This window comes from Megascapheus bottae, chromosome 12 (genome assembly GCF_031878675.1).
Source record: "Megascapheus bottae isolate mThoBot1 chromosome 12, mThoBot2.hap1, whole genome shotgun sequence".
NCBI classification, from domain to species: domain Eukaryota; kingdom Metazoa; phylum Chordata; class Mammalia; order Rodentia; family Geomyidae; genus Megascapheus; species Megascapheus bottae.
The window spans coordinates 21,259,341-21,282,903 of NC_143520.1; the positions used below are offsets into that span (position 1 = coordinate 21,259,341).

The 23,563-nt window shown below is 36.4% G+C and overlaps 1 protein-coding gene across 5 annotated transcripts in view; it reads left to right on the forward strand.

Moving 5' to 3' along the window:
• Baz2b (bromodomain adjacent to zinc finger domain 2B) overlaps positions 1 to 21,224 on the forward strand; it is a 123,782-nt gene extending 102,558 nt beyond the window's left edge. For 3 of the 5 annotated variants that reach the window (XM_090342775.1, XM_090342777.1, XM_090342778.1), the window contains 9 exons: positions 159 to 432; positions 601 to 756; positions 1,102 to 1,262; positions 9,087 to 9,292; positions 9,782 to 9,917; positions 14,772 to 14,918; positions 18,169 to 18,434; positions 18,674 to 18,817; positions 19,964 to 21,224. In XM_090342775.1, the coding sequence (XP_090198901.1) occupies positions 159 to 432; positions 601 to 756; positions 1,102 to 1,262; positions 9,087 to 9,292; positions 9,782 to 9,917; positions 14,772 to 14,918; positions 18,169 to 18,434; positions 18,674 to 18,817; positions 19,964 to 20,117 (1,644 nt within the window). In that variant the 3' untranslated portion in view covers positions 20,118 to 21,224. Of the gene's footprint in view, positions 1 to 158; positions 433 to 600; positions 757 to 1,101; positions 1,263 to 9,086; positions 9,398 to 9,781; positions 9,918 to 14,771; positions 14,919 to 18,168; positions 18,435 to 18,673; positions 18,818 to 19,963 lie in introns of all 5 variants that reach the window. The other 2 variants (XM_090342773.1, XM_090342776.1) reach the window with 1 other exon arrangement.
• The last annotated feature ends 2,339 nt before the right edge of the window (positions 21,225 to 23,563 follow it).

Consider the following 23,563-nt stretch of genomic DNA (forward strand, 5'->3'; position numbering starts at 1 on the left):
GCTGCAAGATTACTTGAGGGAATAAATAAGAACATGGATTTTGACAGTATGTTGCTGATTATGATAAATGAAAAAAATTCAGAATTTGAAACAGTTTCAGATAATGCTATTCCTAACTCCTCAGAGTAATCTACTTTTTCATACTTTTGTTTTCACAGATGAAAAGTGGAGTGTCCATGATGGGACTTCAGTTTTGTGGGTGGCCAGCTGGAGTACTTACCTCCAATATTCCATTTACATCACCTTTGCCTAATCTGGGACCAGGGTTGGGATTATCAGAAGGAAATGGTAATTCATTCTTGACTTCCAGTGTTGCATCAAGTAAAAGTGAATCTCCAGTACCGTTGAATGAAAAGCCTTCTTCAGCTCAACCAGCAGCTCTTGAAGTAGCAAAACCAGTAGATTTTCCTAGTCCAAAACCCATTCCAGAAGGTAAGTGCATTGGGAGGACTCATGCCACTTACACTATTTCATTATTATGCATTCCTGTATTATACATGATGGTTCTTATAGGTACATAACAAATCCTTAGGTTTACTTTTTACCGTTATTTCCTATTCAAAATATTTGTAAAAGATCTGCATATTTATCTTGACTTAGAAATGCAATTTGGTTGGTGGAGAATTATTGACCCAGAAGATCTAAAAACTTTGCTCAAAGTCCTGCATCTTAGAGGAATAAGAGAAAAGGCATTACAAAAACAGATTCAGAAGCATTTGGATTATATTACTCAAGCATGTCTCAAGAATAAAGATGGTATGTACCTAAAAAGATTTCTGTTCTCTTACTCAATTATGAGAATTTTTTATCCTTAAATAGATTTAAAGATGGCTTCTTAATTTATTTTGTTTTTTTCCTATTTTATTTACAAAAGAATAACTATTTACATTTCTTAAATTGATTTTTAAATTTTTTAGCACCTGCACACACATTGTCTCGTATCTATAAGACTTTTTACATTAAGAGGAAGCATGAGACCACGTGTATGTTAAGTTAGGTGTCTGTGGTATCCCTGCAATTTTATTCATTTTCTAGAAGAAATCACCAAAGGGGAATGGGAAAATTTAATAGACTGAAAAATTAATCTCTTTTCAAATATAGTTGCTATTATTGAATTAAATGAAAATGAAGAGAACCAGGTGACTCGGGATATTGTGGAAAACTGGTCAGTGGAAGAGCAAGCAATGGAGATGGATTTGAATGTCCTGCAACAGGTAGAAGACCTAGAAAGGAGAGTTGCATCAGCAAGTTTGCAAGTGAAGGTAAAGCTGACTTGAAATAAAACCTGTTTTTAGGGTAATGGAAGGTAATAAATTCTTATTATATGCCTGAGAAATCCATGTTACTGCAATAAGTGTTTTCACTTTATCTCATTTAATTCTTCATACAATGCTGAGTGAAATTCCTTTCTCGCAGGTAAGAAACCAAAGAGTGAGTAAGTAACCTGCTAATAGTCAAATAAGTGAATCAAACCAAGCCAGTTTAACTCGAGAGTCCATGTTGTTTTAACTATGACTTGCAGCTACTTAGTGGTAATCACAAATCTTGCTTCTGGTATCAAGTTCTTTATCAATAGCAAAATTTTATAATTTAATCATGATAACTATTGAGATAATCTAAATCTTTCTAGGGTGGTAGTACTGGGGTTTGACTTAGGACCTCACACTTGTTAGAAAGATGCTTCACCACTTGAGCCACACACTCATCCCTCTTTCTTTTGCTTGCTGTTGTTTTTTAAGTAAGATCTCGTATTTGTGCCGAGCACCAGCCTTAGACCATGCTCTCCTACTTACTACCTCCTACATAGCTACGATGAATGACACCACGCCCATCATTGTTGCTTGAGATGGGATCTTCCTAACCCATGAGGGAATGAGCTCAAACCAAAATCCTCTCCACCTTCACCTCCTATGTAGATGGGACTACGGGACTAAGCTATCAGGATGCCCCACCCCCTTTGGGATAAATCTTACTCAAACTCCCATTATAGTATTTCATATAGAATCAGGAAGTCCCTTGTATAGAAGCCATGTTATATGTCCGACTTTTACTCTATATGCTTTAAATTTGGAGGCTATGTGTATAGATAGACTTTCAAATGTGTCGTAATGCTAATATATTTGTAAAGTATATATTCATCTTTTCTGATAGGTATTTGCCTGTCACAAACAATGAGCAGCACTGGTTTCTAGCAGCTAGACACAAGGATAGCGTCTGTGTAAGAATTTCGGTTCTAAAAGATGGTATAAATGACTTCTCAGTTTTTAAAAAGAGATTTGTGAGAGGAAATGAATGGACAATAAAGAAGCATAAAAGGCAAGAAGTACCTGCAAAGCATTAGGAAACTTAGGCTCATGTAATTCAATATTGTATTTGGAATGAGAACCTTGTGTAATTCTATTCTATCCAATAATTGAAATTCGGCTTTATGAGTGGGAAGAGGAAGGAGGAGATACTGAGGGGCAAGGAGGATTGAAGTTTGTTACATAGAAATATGTGTGAAAGTTGTGGTATTTGTACACAATGGAATTCTATGCTGCTGTCAGAAAGAATGACATCGCCCCATTTGTTAGGAAATGGAAATACTTAGAACAAATCATATTAAGTGAAGTAAGCCAGACTCAAAGGAACTTAGGCTCAATGGTTTCCCTCATTCGTCATAATCAGTAGAAACCTTGGGCTCTACTAGCAGAGATTTGCAATAGAGCAAAATCTTGATACATAAGGACATATAATGTGAAACTAATTGAAAGGATCTCCAGGATATTGAAACAAAAGCCATATAATGAATGATTGTTGTCCTTAATGTACTATGTTGTCTCTCATCTCCTTTGCTGTCCCTTGGTTATCTCATATTGGTATAGTATCTCACTTTGTTATCTGATATATTGAATTTATTTGTATTTGGTTATTTGAAATTTGATAGGGAAGGGGGGAAAACCAAGACGGGTGGGGGGTGTGGGGGGAACGGTAATGGGTACCAAGACATGTGAAAGGGTATCAATGTATGTGAATTAATGCACCTTCTATCTGGCAAATATCATGTAACCCTTTTACTAATTACAATAAAAAATATTCTAAAAAAAGAAAAGAAAAGAAAAGAAATATGTGTGAAGCGGGAAGGAATGGGTATACAAGGGAAGAGGTAAATTTGTTCAAATACCACAATGAAGCACTATACTATAAGCATATGCTCATTCCAAGATAATTATAATTTAAATAAATGAAACTTGGTTATGTAATTGGTTTTGAGGTTCTTAAAAAATGCAGTTTTCCAGAACTAATATCCATATTTTTAACATACTTGTTAATCTCTTAGGTCATGCATTTCACTACCTTCTTACATTAAGGATAATAACTGGAGATCAGTCATTAGACATGTGCCCTCAGGAAATGTAGAAAGGTTTCCTCTAAATGTAGTAATACCTTGCCTACGCTATTGCCTCCACCTTTGATAGTCTTTATACTCTCTTCTCAGATAATTAAATGAAATGTTTCCACATTCCTCCACCTTTTCCATTTAAGCTGTCTGTTTCGGTTGACTGAAAGGTTGGCAAACTGAGCTTCAAGGTTTTAAAAATATTTTCAAGCCAGGAGCCAGTGGCTCATCCCTGTAATCCTAGCTACTCAGGAGGCTGAGATCTGAGGATCAAGGTTTGAAACCAGCCTGGACAGGAAAGTCTGTGAGACCTTTATCTCAAATAAACTTCTATTTCGAGAAATGGTGTTGTGGCACAAGTGGTAAAGTGCTAGCTTTGAGCAAAAGAAGCTCAGGGGTAGCTGGCAGACCCAGAGTTCAGTCCTCAGGAATGGCCAAAAACAAAAATCAAACCAAAAAGATGCTTTCAGTTGGAATACGAAACTGAAACCTTTTTTTTTTTTTTTTTTTTTTTTGCCAGTCCTGGGCTTGAGCTCAGGGCCTGAGCACTGTCCTTGGACTTTCTCAAAGCTAGCACTCTACCACTTGAGCCTCAGCACCATTTCCGGCTTTTTTCTATGTATGTGGTACCGAGGAATCGAACCCGGGTGTTCATGCATGCTAGGCAAGCACTTTAACCACCAGGCCAAACTCCCGGCCCCTGAAACCGTTTTTTAGTGACATAGTTTGAGTGTGTTGACCTCATACTGTGAATGTTCTTGTCTGTGTTTTCAGTAGGTAAAATAAGTAGAATCAGTTGTTCAGATAGGATGGTTTGGCTTCCAGTTAAAAAGGTATTCATGAGTTATTCTTTATTCATATTTATTAATTTAGTTATTTGTGCCAGTATTGAGGCTTACCTCTTAAGCCATACCTCTACTTCTGGCCTTTTGCTGGTTAATTTTTCACAGACTTTCCACCCCCACCCCCACCTTGATTGGCTTCGAGCTATGATCCTCAGCCTTCTGAATGTCTAGCATTAAAGATACGAACTACTTACACCTCAGTCTATTTCTTTTCTTTTTTTTCTTTTTTGCCAGTCCTGGGCTTGAGCTCAGGGCCTGAGCACTGTTCTTGGGCTTTTCTCAAGGCTAGCACTCTGCCACTTGAGCCACAGCACCACTTCCAGCCTTTTTCTATCTATGTGGTACTGAGGAATCGAACCTGGGTCTTCGTGCAAGCTGGGCAGGCACTCTACCACTAGGCCAAACTCCCGGCCCCTCACCTCAGTCTATTTTAAATTATTCTAACAACTGAAAAAATGTTGAAAAATGTTGAAAAAATGTTCAAAATAACCATTCTAAAATTTATTGTTTGAACAATTATAGATGATTTGATAGTTCTGTTTTATTTTGTTTTGTTTGTTTTTCCCTAAGAAAGGAAATGGGGCTGGGAATTTAGCCTAGTGGTAAGAGTGCTTGCCTAGCATGCACGATTCCTTGGTACCACATACATAGAAAAAAGCTCGATGTGGTGCTCAAAGACAGTGCTCAGGCTTTGAGTTCAGTTCCCATGAATGGGGGGAAAAAAAAAGGAAAAGAAAAAAGAAAAAAAAAGAAAGGAAACAGAGTTATATTATTAGCCTGGGAAATTAGCCATAGTAATAGCATATTTAAGAGCCTTGGTCTACTTAAGTGCATTCATTTCTATTTTTAACATTGATGATACTTTTTGAAATTTTCTTTTTATGTTATAGGAAAATCTGTGAGCTCCTACCCTTGGTTCTGTTTTTGAGAATTTGCACAAGGTCTTAATTACTCCCAGCTCCTCTTATGTTTTGTTTTTTTAAGTTTTCTCTTTCAAAAACTGATTATTTCCTCCAGCCATTAGTCCTATGAAATAATTTCCAGGTTTATGATTCTCTTCTGAGTAACTCAGGGTCAGTGTACTTAAAATCCACTATTAACTGTGCACAAAGATGGCTTATTTTATTGTTGTACCTCTTTTGACACTATTAGAATCTGTGCAACCTTTAAATATCCACTAATGGTGTCACTTTATTGAGTATAGTTTTTAAAAGGTAAAAGAAAAAGAAAAAGGAAAAACCCTGAGCTGGCACTAGTGGCTCACTCTTGTAAACCTAGCTACTTGGGAGGCTAAGATCTGAGGATTACAGTTCAAAGCCAGTCTAAGTAGGAAAGTCTGTGAAACTCTTATCATAATTAGCCATAAAAAAAAATGGAAGTAAAGCTGTGGCTCAAGCAGCAAAAAAGCTCAGGGACAGTGCTCAAGCTCCAAGTTCAATCCCCAGGACTGGTTAAAAAGTCTTTGTTAAATATATGTTTATTTGCTTATTTGAAATAGTAGGGGAAAATGAGGGGAGGAGGGGAAGGGAGCGAAATGGGGTCAAAAACATGAGAAAAGGGGTATCAGTGTTTGAGAAATAATGTACCTTCTATCTGGCAAATATAACTGTAACCCCTCTATATATTAAGACAATAAAAAAAAGTCTTTGAGCCTCCTTTAAAGAACTTTCCAGTTCTATCACATGTATTTCTTTAATTTTCTTCTGAAAGCTAAAATTTGCATTTTTCATTGTTGTATTTTTATTTATTACATTGGGTATACTTTTGAGCATATGGAACTATTTTTGTTTTGATTCTGTCATCCAGAGTATTAAATGTCCTTCCTAGTTTTAATCTTTTCAGATTTATAGTAGTCAACCAAGTTATTAATAATTGTACTGACAGAACAAACCAAATGAATGCCTTAAGGCATTGCCACTAATGCATTTTTCTGAAATGAAGTTGTGTTAATTGCTATTTTTAATATTATTGTCACCCATCTAAATTTCTCTAATCTAGTCTTTTTTGTTGTTGCTGCTACTGTTGTTACTGTTAACTAGAAATCAAGATATGCTATGTGTTTTGGATTCTCTTTCTTTAGAAATTGTATATGCTTTTCAGAATGCAGGAAGATTAGTTTGACATGTCGTGGATCTATGCATTTCTGTCTACTATGCATAATTTTCCCCTACCCACCACCATGTCTCAAGGCCTTGCTAGGCAAGGACTTGGTACCATTGAGTCCCAGCCTCCTTCCTTCCTTTCCAACCTAACTCCTTTGAATTTGTCTCTTCTTTACCCCTCTCTTCTTCTCTTCATCCCTGTTTTCCTTTCTTATATGAAGTCTCAGTACGTAGCCTAGGCTAGCCTCTTAAAACTCACAATCCCCCACCTCAGTTCCTGTTCTACTATGTCTGGCTTCCTAGCCTTCGTTTCTTTTTTTTTCATATATTTTTTATTGTAATTAGTAGAAGGGTTACATTATATTCATCAGATAGAAGGTGCATTACTTCACATACATTGATACCCTTTCTCATGTCTTGGTCCCCATTTCCCTCCCCCCCACCCCCACCCCTCATCTTGTTTTCCCCCCTTCCCTATCCAATTTCAAATAACCAAATACACATTTATCCAATATATCAGATAACAAGATGAAATACCGTAACAATATGAGATAACCAAGGGACAGCAAAAGAGATGAGAGATAACATAGTACATTAAGGACAAGAATCACTCATTATATGGCTTTTGTTTTTATATCCTAGAGGTCCTTTCATTTAGCGTCATACTGTATGGCCTTATGTGTCTAGGTTTTACTCTATTGCAAATCTCTGCTAGGAAAGCCCAAGGTCTCTACTGATTATGATAAATGAGGGAAACCATTGAGCCTATGTTCCTTTGAGTCTCCTAGCCTTGGTTTCTAAATGTAAATATTTTATTGAGATAATGAGACTTGGTCCTAATGTATGAATAAAGTAATTATCTCCAGACATTTAAGTTTTTAAAGTTAATTCAATTTTTAATTTAAGGTGCATTTGAACACTGTGAAATTGGATAAACTGTAGTTCCTGTTCAGAAAGCTTGGCATATAAAAATAAGGTGATTGTATAATGCATGAGCTTTAGAAAATAATACTCAATTTCTGGTGGAGATATGGAAGAGATCAGGGAGGAGTTCATGAAGAAGATTAGGTGGTAAGGGGATGAGAAAGGTTTAACAGAGACCAGGGAAATCCATAATAGAAAATGGGAACTTCATGAACAGAACACCAAATGACTTTGCTTATTATGCTTATACACTAGCAAGTCATGGGATTTAACTGTGTCATAGAATGTGTGAATGGGAACATGAGAAGACATACTTGAATTCCCTTATAAGACTGGGACTTTGACAGGCACAGTGGCTCATGCCTATAATCCTAGCTAAACAGAAGGCTGAGATCTAAGGGCTGAAGTTCAAAGCCAGCCCAGGCACTAAAGACCATGGCACTCTCTTAAACACAATTTAACCACTAGAAAACCTGAAGTGGCCGTTTTCAAGGTAGCTGAAAAGCTCAGGGACAGTGCCCAGGTTCGGAGGTCAAGCCCCACCACTGACCCCCCCCCCAAAAAAAAAATGGGACTTCAATCTGAACCCTTGTGGCTCACACTTAAAATCCAGGGGGTTGGCACTAGTCTGGTAGAATAGTACATGAAATCCTGCTGGGCTCATAGTGGGTCCAGTAGCATGTGCCTGTGACCTCAAGCTATATAGAAGGTTGAGATTGAGAGGGTTGACACTGAGAATCACGACATGAAGCTAACCAGGACAGAAAGTCCGCAAGACTCCCATCTCAAAGAAGGCAAGCTGGGCACAGTGGTTGAAGTCTGTGACCCTAACAACAAAAGAAACCCTAACGTAGACAGATCAGGCTTGTACCCCATCAGGAAAAGAGACCCCATTAAAAAATTGCCAAAGAAAAACAGGGCAGGAATCATAGCTCAATGGTGTATCATACCAGCTAAAAAAATACAACATATGCCAAAAAGAAAACAAAAATAATTGGGACTTTATTAAAGCACTGAGGAGTCTTTGAAGGATCAAGGTAAGTTATAATCATTAATTTATCCCATGTATACATACATATATAAGTATATACATGTATATATATATATATATACACACATATACACACCTATCTATTCCCATTTGTTCTATGTTGAAAGTAAACAGATGAGAAACGGACACACTCCCTGCCCTCCTGGAATTTATAAGTAGATAAATAATCATGCTAGTATAAAACTGCATCCATAGAAAGGCTCTGGAGCATTTGTAGTGGTAGCTTGCAGTAAAGGACATACCACCAAAAGGAAGGTGGGAAAGAATTTTTCTTGGGATGCTTTCTCGCTAAAATGAATTTTAACGTGACAGTTGCAGTATGAATGGGCTTTATAGGTGAAGTACTGGGAAAAGGTGCACAGGTGAAGGTAAACACATATGCAAATCCCTTAACTGGAAGGAAAACTGTGTCAGTCCTCAAGAAGAGTGGTGGAAGATGTGAAAATAGAAAGGGCAGATATAGACCACAGACTTTTCCTTCTAATTAATCCCATAAATTAATATCCATCCTAGTTAAAATTTTTCTAGAATGCTTTGCTGATTTTTTATCATGTCTGCTATAACATCAAAAGTTGATAAATGTTCTTTTTCAAACTTGTCTTACAACTATTTCTCTCTCTCTCTTTTGTTCTTGTTTTAGTGTATTATTAGGAAACACAAGGTTAAAGCTTTAGTAGGGATCTTTGAGGTCTGCCGGTGTCTGCTGCTGTATTTTAAGTAAAGGTAACTCACACATCTGGCATATTAAGGAGAAATCTTAATAACGTTAGTCTCTTCATATATAGGGTTGGATGTGTCCAGAGCCCGCATCAGAAAGGGAGGACTTGGTATATTTTGAACATAAGTCATTTACTAAGTTGTGCAAGGAGCATGATGGAGAAATTTCTGGCGAAGACGAAAACAGTGCACATGCACTAGAACGGAAGAGTGACAACCCCCTAGATATAGCTGTAACCAGGCTGGCTGATTTGGAGCGGAACATTGAAAGAAGGTATCTGAAGAGCCCCTTAAGTACCACCATTCAGATCAAACTGGATAATGTGGGCACAGTTACTGTCCCTGCTCCTGCACCATCCATTAGTGGTGATGGTGACGGGTAGGTTATTGAGATTAACTTGAAAAATTATTGTGCTTCTTTGCTAATTGGAGCCTATTTTCTATTGCCTGTTATCTATGTATCTTCTTGTATGTCTGTGATCCATATGGATCCTGCTATTTGCATGGTGCTTTGTAAAAACATTTTTTTTTGTTATGTGCATTGATAATCTTGCAAAGTGATCTTACATTTACCTGGTTGTGACTAAGCTTTGAGGCACGTAGCCACAGTCTGCATTACATCAAATTTAGTTGCTTAAACTTTATACTTACTGGCTGTTCCATGTTTTTGTCATTGCTTGGCTTTCAGTGTGATGATTGTTTCACATTCTAGTAACCATAAATATGGACGTGACCTACTTAATTTTTCTATATTTCAATGCAGAATTGAAGAGGATATTGCTCCAGGGCTCAGGGTATGGAGAAGGGCATTATCAGAAGCTCGCAGTGCTGCACAGGTAGCGCTGTGCATTCAGCAGTTACAGAAATCAATAGCATGGGAAAAATCAATTATGAAAGTTGTAAGTGTTTTTATTTAAGAAATACTATAACTAATATATCTTGTCCTATTTTTCCAACCTCCAGATCTTTCTTATACATCACCTATTGTCACTGTAATTAATATATGCGAGGGTTTCTTTAACTCTTAAGTATCATACAATCTAATACTTGCCTCCTCTTGAGCTTTTTGATGGAACCTACTAAATTTATTATATTATTTTAATATTATTTTACTTCTGCTTCCTTGAATAGTGTTTATGCTTTAACTAAAGTTATCTCCTTTATCTTTATTCTGCTGTTATAAAAATTGTTAATCTAAATTCTGTAAAGGCGATTTAACTTCTGTAAACATTCCAGTTGTGACAAGTACTTTCTATATTATTGTATTCTTGAATTATTTTACCTTTCTGTCAGTTTTTCGTTTAATGCTAAGAAATAACCAGAGAATACAAAGTAATATCTCAGACTTCTGCACTTGGATGTCTGCATCAGATGTGATTGACAGCAAAAGATCATTCAATCTAGTTCTTCCTGTAATAAACTGAATTTTCTTTGTGCAAGCCAAATTAGTTATTGTTTCATAATGAGCCATTGCTTTGTGTCAGGCACTAAAATGTTACTGAGAATAAGAGCTATAGTTTATATATTTCTAAAGGTACTTTGTTTAGATCATGTGAAAATGCCTATTGCTCGTTTTTTGTCTCCTATAAAGACATTCACGTCCATGACTCACTTTGACATTAATTTCGCTTTTTAAATTTTTGTGTGTGAGATTTAAGCCTTGTACTATTTTTTTTTTTGCCAGTCCTGGGCTTTAGGGCCTGAGCCCTGTCCTTGGACTTTCTCAAGGCTACAGCTCTACCACTTGAGACTTAGCACCACTTCCAGCTTTTTGCTATGCATGTGGTACCAAGGAATCGAACCCAGGTCTTCATGCATGCTAGGCAAGCACTTTAACCACTAGGCCAAACTCCCAGCCGCCTTGTACCGTTTTTACTTTTAGTTTTCAATAATACCTTAATTTTTCTGGAGTTAGCCTCAGACTGCAATCGGGAAGGAACCACTATTCCTGGCCCAGGATTTACTTTTGAACTACATACTAACTTTAAAATTCAAATGTCTGAGTTTTATTTCATGAATGATTAAAAGCCCAAGTTTCTTCTTTTTTTATTGTCAGGATAATGTCAGAGTTATAGTTACATTTGTCAGGTAATAGGTGCATTATTTCTCATACATTGATACCCCTTCTCATGTTTTTGTCCTGATTTCCCTCCCAATCATTTTGTTTTCCCCCCTTTCCTTTCCTATTTCAAATAAACAAGTAAACATATATACAATGTACCAGGTAACACAATCGGATACAGTTAACAATATGAGATTGACCATAAGAGCAAATAAAGAGAAGAGAAATAACATAGTACATTAAGAACAGAAATCATGATAAAGCTCTTGTTTCCATATCCTAGAGTTCCTTTCATTTAGTCTCATCCAATATGACCTTATGTATCTAGGTTTTGCGCTATTGTAATCATCTGCTAGCAGAGTCCTAGATGTGTACTAATTATTACAAATGAGGGAAATCATTGACCCTATGTTCCTTTGGGTCTGGTAGAAGCTCAAGTTTCTTTACTTAAAATAGTTATTCCCTAATGAAAAACAGAGATCCTTAAGTAATTTATCACTTTTTTTTTTTGGGTGAGCAGGGGTAGGGGGGAAATTTGCTAATCTGTATTTGGACTACTTAAGAACTTACTCTTTTCATTTTTTCAAACATTTCTCCTGTGTTTTTTTTTTACTTTTCCCTAATTACTATGTCTTTGGAATATGAATCAATAGTTTGTACAATATGTTCTAGACATTTTTAGTTCATCATAATTTCTTGATTTAAAAATATCTACTTTTTTTTTATGCCAGTCATGGGATTGAGCTCGGGGCCTGAGCACTGTCCTTGCACTTTCTCAAGGTTAAAGCTCTACCACTTGAGCCTCTGCACCACTTCTAACTTTTTTCTATGTATGTGTACCGAGGAATCAAACCTGGGTCTTCGCGCATGCTAGGCGAGCACTCTACCATTAAGCCAAACTCCCAGCCCAAAGACATGATGTTACATAGATTGATATGAATCTATGATATACAAACCCTCAGCTTAATTTTAATTATGTTCTAACATCTATGTGCCAGTAATTGTATATAGTGAATCCCTTCTTGAATACTGTTTGTTAAACATGACATTTGAAATATGATGTAAAAATCAAAGTTAATAAAATCTTTAGAAATAAAAAATAAATAAGAATAAAAATATCTACTTATAAATATATTACTCTTAAAATTATTATTAAATTATAAGAGAAATTTAGGTCTCACTGATTAAAATGATTAAATTTTCATCATAATTATACTTTTTTTTCTATACCAAAGCATGCCATCTTGATATATAGGCAGTTTGTTAATCAACCTAAACACAGAACCCCAAACCATGTTTCTAAACTTGTTTGATATTGGTATCCTTAGTTTCTTTGCTTTGCTTTGTTTTGGGTTTGTTTTTTGCTTTGTGTTTTTTGAGACAGTTGCACTGTTAGCTCAGGCTAGCCTCGGTCTTCTTGTTTTATCCTGCTTAAGTGTTTGAATTACAGGCATTCCCTATAAGGCCTGGAGAATACATTTGCTTTCTAAAGACTGCTTGTGTTTTTGTGAATTTATCAACTTTTCCCATGTTATCAATATATTTATCATCACTTAATTCCATATGTTAAAAAAATCATAGGTATTACTTGTGTGCTCAGAGTGTGGCTCAGTAGTCTAACACTTTCCTAGCTTACACGAGCCATTTGGTTCAATCTCTAGCACCACAAAAAAATAGGTATTCATTGTAAAAATTATGTTCCGGGTCCAGGAGTTTGGCCTAATGGTAAAGTGCTTGCATAGCATGCATGAAGACCCAGATTTGATTCCTTGGTCCACATACGTATAAAAAGCTGGAAGTGGTGCTGTGGCTCAAGTGGTAGAGTCCTAGCCACGAGAAAAACCCAAGGACAGTTCTCGGCCCTGAGTTCAAGCCCCAGAACTGGCAAAAAAAGAGACACAAAATTATGTTGAACAGAAGGAAGCTTAATATGGACAAGGTGCGGTTGTTCAAAGTACATTGGATGCACGTGTATAGTTAATTTATAGTAATAAAAGATTAAAAATTAAAAGTAATACCATCCTGGGTAGAAACCAAGCCTATGAAGACAAAGGGAAACTTCAGTTTGTCACTAGATAATTCTCTACCCATAATACATTTTATATTTTTGTTGGTATAAAAATGGGTAATATTTATTTTTTACCATAGTAGCAAGAAGTGAAAGATAAATATTAGAACATTTGCTCTAAGACATTTTGAGCTATTACCATGATTTTTGATAGTGCTATGAGTTCAGTATCACTCTTTAAATCTATTGGATGATTAAAACTTCATGATTTAAATTTTTTCTTTTTAAAGCATACACATGAGAAAATTTTTTAAATCTGTGGTGGAAAAATGAGAATTTTTATATAAATCTCATTTTAAATATTTAGGATATTTTATTATAGTCTACAAGTAGAAGTTAGACAACAGAACTTTTAAAGATGTAATTCAAATTTGGTGAAATAACACCATCTTAAGTTATTTAGTAATGTGTGGTATTGAGAAAGTAAATAAATTATTTTTTTAGAATTTGAACTACACTCCTTTTGTTCTTACTACTAGATATATTCCAGTTTTCATACTTCATGTATAGTCGATGCTTCACTTGATAACTTGAATAGTGTATGCTTTCCACTGACTAGGTTCTTAAACTCTCATTGATTGGTGTATGCATTACACTTTGGTAAGGTATCTTGTAGGAGAATTAAACAAAGTAAGTTTGAACTATTAAGGTTACATAAATATCTAACTTTAGATATAAATAAATATAAAAATAAAATAAGTATGAGTAGCAGTTTCCATGTTTTCATTTAAAAAATACTGTTTGCATGACACTTCCTATTGACTAGAATGTAAATTAATTATCAAAAATGTTACCAACAGTTTTTAAAGCTGTCTTGAATGCTTTTACTTGTCTAACTTTTCGCCTTCCTTTTTGTAAAACTTGATACACATGTATTTATGAAAAAATTATCTTTGCAGATTTAAAGTTCTTAATAATATTAGACATTTTTCCATAGAGAAGAAATAATTGCACATTTAGTTCTTGGAAAAAATTATGACCTTAAGTTCTTCAATTGTATTCTATATGCTTCATTTTCCTGGAGATAATTTTCTTAGATTCATTTTTACACTTTTGGCATGTGTTTTATTTAGGTAATTTTTCAGTTTCTTGGTTTTTAAATGTTTTTATTCAGTCACAAAACAGATGAATAATTTAACCATAGTCTAGGGATATCTTTTTTTTATTATACATTCCTAATTTTTAACTTAAAAATGACTCTAATTCTTATTTCTTCCTCAGATTATCATAAGGATACTAAGATAAGCAAAAGATGAAACATTCTTTAAAAAGCAAAAACACCATGTATTAAAGCTAATTCATTGCTTTATGTGCTCTAATGTCATGTTAATTATTTCATATGTTAATGTGTACATGCTTCTGAAGTGTGTGCAGGCATCGAGCCTCTAGCTTTGTTCTTTGCAGTGTACCTGAAATGTGCATCTACCCCAAAAGAACTGCTCACCCGTCCTGTGGTCCATATCTGTGTAACGAGAGATACATAGATATGTATGGCTATTACGTATTTGTTAGCAAGCGGAATGTTCATTACTAATATAAGTTAGGAATTATTGTCTGCATAGCATCCCAATAACTGTTACTCCTAGCAGAGGGTTAATTTTGAATGATTTTTATGTGTTATAGTACTGCCAGATCTGTCGGAAAGGAGATAATGAAGAACTACTTCTCCTTTGTGACGGCTGTGACAAAGGCTGTCATACTTACTGCCACAGGCCAAAGATTACCACCATACCCGATGGAGACTGGTTTTGTCCAGCATGCATTGCTAAGGTAAGACTGATCTAGGATTTAAGCTTCTAATTACCATTTCAGAATGCAGAAATACGACCATTGTTTTATTTAAAATATGGTTCACGTGCCACAGAATTTGCTTTTGATCATTTTTTGTCAATATAGCTCAGTAATCTTCACTAGCTAGACATTTATCTTACGACTTTATAATTGCAAAGTTCTGAATTGTTTCTCTAATACTATATAGTATATGAATTATTTAATAGCTAAGTGTTTTAAAACTTGGGAGATATTACTTAATAGGCCAGGGGCAGTTCTGTTTTCACTACATTTGCCTCAGTTAGAATTCTGGTTAACTATTATTCACAGCATAAACATGGATTTGGATACATTTGCTATCCAAGCCCTTCTCTGTGAATGCAGGTTTTTTGTTGTTCCTGCTGTTTTCCTTCTCTCCCTCCTTCTGTCTCTCTCTCCCTCTCTTTCTTTCTCTCCTTCCTTCCTTCCTTCCTCCTTTCTTTCTCTCCCTCCCTGCCTTCCTCCCTCCCTCCCCCTTCCCTTCCCCATCCCTCTTTCTCTCTCTCTCTCCCTCTTTTTCTCCCTCTCTCTCCCTCCCTCCCTCCATCTCTCCCTCCCTCCATTCCTTCACTGTCTCCCTTCCTCCCTTCTTCCCTCCCTCCCCACTCTTCTCTCCTTAGTTACTCCTCTTAGATGGAGCCCACAGTATTCGCCTAGGGTTAGCCTGGACCAGGCTGTTTCTGCATAACCCTCCCAGTAGCTAGGATCAGAAGCTCACATCACAATGCACAATGCATTGGTTAGATGGAGTCTTGCTAACTTTCTACGTGGGCTGGCCTTGAAGAAGCTGAGATCAAGAGACATGGCGCAAAGCCAGTCTAAATAGACTTAGGCTATGAGACTGTATCTATAAAATAACCAGCATAAACCTGGGATGGACCAAACAGTAAAACATCAGCTGAGTAAGCACAAGATCCTCAATTCAGATACCTCTAGAACACACACACACACACACATGCATAGAAGCACGGGCTTAGAATATTGTATAAATAGCTGGGTATGGTGATTCATGCCTATAATCTCAGCTACTTGAGTAGCTAAAATTGCACACATGAGCCACTAGCATCCCAGCAACTGTTTTTGGTTTTATACAGTGAACTAGATTTTGTTTCTTACAACAATAAAAATATTGTAAATATTTGATATGCAAGGAAATACAATATTTATAAATCTATTTTCAAATTTATATTCTTGTAAAAATATATGTCATGGTCTTAAATGGCTATTTCTCATACGATCACGATTGTTTTACCCAATATGTTTACATATTCATATTAAGGATATGTGTATATGTTTCTACACATACATAGATGCACACATTGAGACTTCTGTCCTAGAATTTTCAAACTCCAGTGTCTACAAAAGCCCAACAATTAACTCAGAAGTTTATTGGAAGCCAGTCTTGATAGAACTCACTCTTCACACATGGGAGGCGACATTAGATGATTCCAAGACCAGCCTGGACTGCATAGCAAGACTTTCTCAGAGGAGGGAGGGAGGGAGGGGGAGGTGCTTCCCCAGGAAAGTAGGACGGAAGAAAGGAAAAGTAGGGCATCTATGGTTAAGAACAAAGTCATCAGGTTAATAATAAAAATGGCCCCAAATTCCACAGCTAGCTGGTATACAAGAGCCATAGCTGGGATTCATGTTCTCTGATTTGATTTCTTTGATTTCTTTTTCTTTTTCTGTTAGTTGTAGGGATAGAATTTAGGGCCTGGGTACTGTCACTATACTTTACTACTCAAGGCTAGGGCTCTACCACTTTGAGCCACAGGTCTATTTGTGGATTTTTGTGTAGTCAATTGAAGGTAAGAATCTCACAGACTTTCCTGCCTGGGCTGGCTTCGAACCACAATCCTCAGATCATAGCCTCCTGAGTAACTAGGATTCTAGGTGTAAGCTACTAGCACCCAGCTGCTTTCATTTCTTTCTATGTTGTTTCTTAAAAAGTAAACATAATTTCCTCCATTGCACCACATGTTAGAACCATGTTTGTAGCACTTTCATTGCAGGCACATTTTATTCTAATAGAAATGATCACTTAAATAGAACTTCCTGTTTGAAACTTCAAAAAGTCTGTGTGTGTGTGTGTGTGTGTGTGTGTGTGTGTAAATACGTGTACATGTGTATGTTTGTAGTATTGATAGGGCTTAGACTCAGAGCTTTTCACTCTTGCTCAGCTTTTTTTTAACTCATGGCTGGTGTTGTACTACTAGACCTACAGCTCCAGTTCTGGCTTTTTACTAGTTAATTGGAGATAAGATTCTCATGAATATGTTTGCCCAGGCTGTCTTCAAATCACAATCCTCAGATCTTGGTCTCTGTAGTAACTAGGATTATAGGCATGACCCACTGGTACCCACCCACTTCAACTCTGTCTCATGTTTTGGCCTGGATTTGTATTTATTCAGCTTCCTTCTAATGAGCTCTGTACTTTTGTTTTCTTACTTGTGTTGTATTCTAGGAAATTCCTTTGGTTTTCTTTAACCTCAGTTTGTGATCTAGACTAAAGAGATCCTGATGATAAATTCTGGGATACCCAAACAGCATGTGCACGTTTTAAAAATTCTTGAATAAGCCAGATACTGGTGGCTCATGTCTGTAAGGAAGCTGAGATCTGAGGATCATGGCTCAAAGCCAGCAAGTGAAGAAACAGTCTGTGAAATGCTTTATTTCCAATTAGCCAGCAAAAAAACTGAAAGTAGAGGTATGGCTCAAGTTACACAACACCATCTCTGAATGGAATGGTGAAGTAAGATGGTAATGCCTGGACTTCAAACGCTGAAATGGCACATTGTAAAAAAATTCTTAAGTTAGGCGCTGGGGTTCACGCCTATAATCCTAGCTAGCTACTCAGGAAGCTGAGATCTCAGAATTTGGGTTTGAAGCCATCCTAGGCAGAAAAGTTCCTGTGAGGCTCTTATTTCCAATTAACCACTCAAAAACTGGAAGTGGCACTGTGGTTCAGCTAGCCTTGACAAAGAAGCTCAGGGACAGGGCTCAGGCCCTGAGTTCAAGCCTGGTAACCAACAACAACAACAAAAAAAAAATTCATGAATTATTAGATGTTATCCTTACATTATAGGAAAAGAAATTCACAGGTCTCTTTAAAAGAACAATCCATCTTTTAGATCAAGCTAATACTTTTGATTTGTCCTGTTAAACTGTCACAATTAGTCTCTTACACCTCAATTCCCTTTTTAAATTAAAGGCAAGTGGTCAAACTATAAAAGTCAAAAAACTTCATGTCAAAGCAAAAAAGACCAATGAGTTGAAGAAAGGCAAGAAAGTAACTTTAACAGGTGATACTGAAGATGAAGACTCTGCATCTACCAGTAGTTCACTGAAAAGAGGAAACAAAGACCTCAAAAAAAGAAAAATAGAAGAAAACACTTCTGCTAACTCTGCAAAACAAGAAAATTTTACTTCTATTAAGAAACCTAAAAGAGATGATAGCAAGGACCTGACCTTGTGCAGGTATCTTCCATCTTCATGTACTGTATGTTTATGACACTGCACATTATTATTCAGAAACTTGTTACATGTTAATGATGATCTCAGTTTTAACTCATGTAAGCAGAGAAATATAAAATGTAAACAAAACATATCTTTATCTTTTAAATCAATTTGTATTGAAGTTTTGCATGGAAGTTAATTTTTAATGAAAATAGACCTTTTAACGTATTGAAGCTCATTTCTGATATTCTTCTCTGCAGTATGATCCTGACAGAAATGGAGACTCATGAGGATGCATGGCCTTTCCTACTTCCTGTAAACTTGAAACTTGTTCCTGGTTATAAGAAAGTTATTAAAAAGCCTATGGATTTTTCCACAATTAGAGACAAATTAAGTAATGGACAGTAAGTAAATAATTTCCATTAGTAAGTACTTATTACTGTCTTGAAAGTTTAGCACAGTGGTATATCCTGGAATATTTGTAAAGAATACAGAAGCAGGCTGGGAGTTTGGCCTAGTGGTAGAATGCTTGTCTAGCATGAACAAAGGCTTGGCTTCCATTCCATTCATAGAAAAGCCAGAAGTGATGCTGTGGTTCAAGTGGTAGAGCACTAGCATTGAGGAAAGCCCAAGGACAGTGCTCAGGCCCTGAGTTCAAGCCCAGGACTGCAAAAAAATTTGCAGAATCATTATTTTGACTAGAAATGGGCACTATTGAATGAGCTTAATAGAGCAGACAAATGATGTGGGTCAGAGGGGTTAATAAACTAGTGAGGCATTGTCTTATAAAATGTTGTAAACAGGACATAGGATATGGGAAATGTCAGATGTGTTTGCTTTTGCTTTTACTCTTTCTTCTCTTTTCTCTTGCTCATTTTTTCCGTTTTTTGTTTTTTGTGGGTCATGAGGCTTGAACCTCGGCCTGGGCGCTGTCCCTGAGTTCTTCAGCACAAGACCACCACCCTACTCCTGAGCCTGGGCACTGTCCTTGAGCTCTTCAGTTCAATGCTACCGCCCTACCTTTGAGCCAAGCCCCACTTCCCGTTTTCTAGAGGTTAATTGAAGATGAGAATCTCAGGTCCTCTTGTGCCCAGGCTGGCTTTGAACCATGATCCTCAGATCTTAGCCTCCTGAGTAGCTAGGATTACAGGCATGATCCCCGGCTTCATTTTTCCTTTCTTTGTTTCTCCTTTCCTTATATCTTCCTTTCTTTTTTGTTTCTTTCTCTCTCTTTTTCTCTCTTTCTTTGTCACGATTTGTATAACTCATTGGCCTCAAATTTTCACCCCTCCAACCTCTGCCTCCCAAGGGCTGAGAGTACACATTCTTATTGTCACTTCTGGCCTGGGAAATTAGTCTCAGAGAGATAATTTTCCATTCTATTTGTCTTCAAAATATGCTTTGAACTAGATCATATGCATTTTTAAAATATCCCATTCACAAGAAAAGATCACTTTTAATATAACTTTTCTAATTTTTTTCTTTTCTTTTTCATTTTCCTTTTCACCAAACCAATGAAATCCATCTCTAATTATGTGTTTTCCTTCCAGGTATCCAAACTTTGAAGCCTTTGCGCTAGATGTCAGGCTTGTTTTTGACAACTGTGAAACATTTAATGAAGATGATTCTGATATAGGCAGAGCTGGCCACAACATGAGGAAATATTTTGAAAAAAAGTGGACAGATACTTTCAAAGTGAGCTGAATTTATAACCTCTCCCTTCTTTTTCCCTTACACAAGGACAAATGAGACCAGCAATGTGAACTATTTTTACATAAATGTGCAAGGCACATACCTAATGACTTTTTTTCCTTAAAAATAAGTATCAAAAAGTATCAGAAGAATGATACCATTTTTAAAGGCTTCACTCCTACAACAACCAAGACCCTGGGTTATTGGTTCGTGTGATTTATCAGCTGATTTAGGTAGAACAGGGAAGCACACCCAAAGAATTTTCCAAGGAAAGGGTGTTAGAGTGCAATAGCAATTAAACTATATCAAACCGCACTGAATATTCAACACCAGAGCTCTAATGTGGGAAATGATTCTCCTTTCCCTCTCAATAAATATCTATTTTTCCTTTTTTTACTTTGTAGTTTATTTTTTAGTGAATGTATTTAATTTTATGAATTATTTATGATTAAACCACATCCAGAATCTTCGTTTTCTGTGAAAAGGAAGAACTAGAAAAAATTGCTTTAAATCTTGAAAATACAACAAGGAATGTTTTAAAATATAAAACAAAGCCAAGTTAAACTGTTTACACTGATGTGCTATAAAAGCACCAAAAATTAACTTACTGTAGAATTACAAGTACATTTATATATATACATATATATACATATATATGTTGCTGAGTCACTTGTGTAGTTAAATTGTATTTCAAGACAGTGAAAAAATGACATGTATATAATGTTCATTATTGTTTATATTGTCTTGTTTTAAATATATATTATGTGTATATATTGTTTGGAGACATTATTGTTTATGCCTTAGAAGGGTTGTAGCATTTTATTTTAGTCTGAAGGTAATTACAGCTCTCTGGCTTGTACAGTAATTATCCTCTACCAACACTGTGGCGTCTCCCTAATCTTGGTAGTGCCTGCCTTTGAAACAGGGTGTAGGGGATAGTAATTTTCCATGTTTCTATTTTGTTATATAATTTTACGCCACCAGGGCAGAAATTGAAGTATAATCATTTGTATCCATGTGGAACCAGATCGTGACAACTTCCTACACACACAGTATTTTTCATGGAGACCTCTCCCTCCCATTGCCTTGCCTCAGAAATAAATGTAAAAGACATTTGTAGCCACTGTGTTTTATCTACTGTGTCTTGTGGTGGCCTGTTGGAGGACAATAGATCAGACTTTTTTTGTACCGATGTAAAAGTACTTGAAGTTTTATTTAAAATAAAATGTTGTGGAAAAGGTAGCATTCTTTTTTTAGGAGTGTCATTTTTCACTACTATGTGTGGCACGGATACAATAAAAGACTTTTACAAACCAGTTTTTTTTTAACTTTTTTCTTAATGAACCTGAAAATTTCATTCTTCTCAAAAGTGAATTAATTTGAATTTTGATTTTTACAGAGTCCTAAAGGAACAACACATAGAGTGTGGTTCAGAGAGCACTGGGCTGGGGGGATAAGGCCAGGCTCTAAGTCAAGTTTGAGCTTTGGGAAGCTGGAAATTTCTACAGGTTTTTTTTTTTAAAAAAAAATCATTTATTTACACTTTTAAGATTTTGTTTTGATAAGAGAAATACCTTAGCCTACAGTCTGAATATAGCTCTAGGCAAAGAAATGAAACTATCAAAAAAATAAAGCCAAAAGGGCTATGTCATGATTCAAGTGGTAGAATACCTTCTGAGCAAGTGTGGGGCCCTGAGTTTAATCTCCAGTATGGCAGACAAGAAGAAAGGAATATGAGCTGTTACATTATTGGACCCACTGCAGGATGTTGTGAAATCATTCATGAACAAGACAAACTTGATCTTCAGCCTCAAGAAATGGGGCGTTAAGTAATGCCAACTGTATGAATATGCACATATGCATGCACACGTGCATGTGTGTGTGAAACGCATGCATGTCTGTGTATGATGCTTAGAAACAAATTCAAAGCCTCATGCACCTCATGCTTGTATATATGGGGTGTGTGTGTGTGTGTGTGTGTGTGTGTGTGTGTGTGTGTGTGTATTGGGTTGGTCCTGGTGCTTGAACTTGGAGCCTAGGCACTGTCTGTAAATTTTTTTGCTAGAGCACTTGTGGGTTTTTGATAATTAATTGCAGATAAGAGTCTCACTGACTTCCTTGCCAGGACTGGCTTCAAATTGTCATCCTCAGATTATAGCCTCCTGAGTAGCTAGGATTACAGGTGTGAGCCATCAACACCTAGCTTATCTGCTGCTTTGAATCAAAAAGGGGAAAACAAGAAAATTTTCCAGAAAATATCCCTCTTTTTAAGGCAAGAATATTTTCCAGCATCTCTACATTGTTTGTAAAGACTTTAGGCAAGTCAGCTGTTGTTATATAAATATGCATGCTTCTGTTAAGCAAATACTGCTTCTGTGCCTTAAGGGGGCTGGTACTTGATCAAACAACCATGTGGAGCAGAGAACAAGGTGGCATGGTGAGTGTCTGGTTTTGTTTTCATAGGGCTGCCAGATGCTGCATGGGATTCTTCATAGGGGTTTTTGACATATGAGTAATTCATGCTTAACTTATATTAGATGACATAACAGAGTTTGACAACATGCCTTGTATTTGCCAAGTTCACAAATAAGTGTATCTTTAAATTCCTATTCACAAGAACAATTTCCAAAGAGGAATAATTTCATTTCTATATTGTTTTTAAAATAAATAAGATTGCAGAGCATGGTGGCACAGCAAGCGATCCCAGGATTATGAGGCAACAAGGCTCTAAGTTCAGGTCAGCCTGGAGTAAATAGTGAGATTCTGTCCCAAGAAAACTAAAATAAATGAATAATTAAATTAGATATTGAGGAGTAAAGCTTGGTAAATATCAGCTACTTTGGACCAGTGTCCTCATTGTTGTAACTCAGCAACAAAAGCAATTAAGCATAGTGTGCAGTGTCCCCAACAGGTGGCAACTAGGGGACAAGCTGTATGTGGATGCAACTCTGTACACTCATACTTCAATGGTTGGGCTGATTCTCAGTAAAACTTTTATGATAAAACCTATTGTAAGCCAGGAACTGGTAGCTCACACCTATAATCCTAACTACTGAGGAGCCTGAAAGGGTCACAGTTCAAAGCCAGCCTAGATTTTTCTTAGTCTGAAACACACACACACACACACACACACACATTTTCCTCATCAGTTGTTGGCATCTGAACTAGTCCCTAAGATATAGTTTCATTGTGTTGCAGATATTTCTCTTTATTACTATTTTTGCTCCTTCGGCCTTCAAAGTTACCTTTGGTTTTCTATCCCATTTTACTGACAACCTTTCCCAGGAAAATTCTGTCCCTGTGAGTCATTCTGCTTGTTGCATCTGTTGCAATACATGGCCCTGGAGCTGGAAGCCACTTTGTAGATAACACAAATAGCTTTGGCCCTGTTTCATGCCTTCTTCAAAATTGTCACTTTGCACATTTTATCCAGGTCAGTTTTGATAGCCAAGATTCTA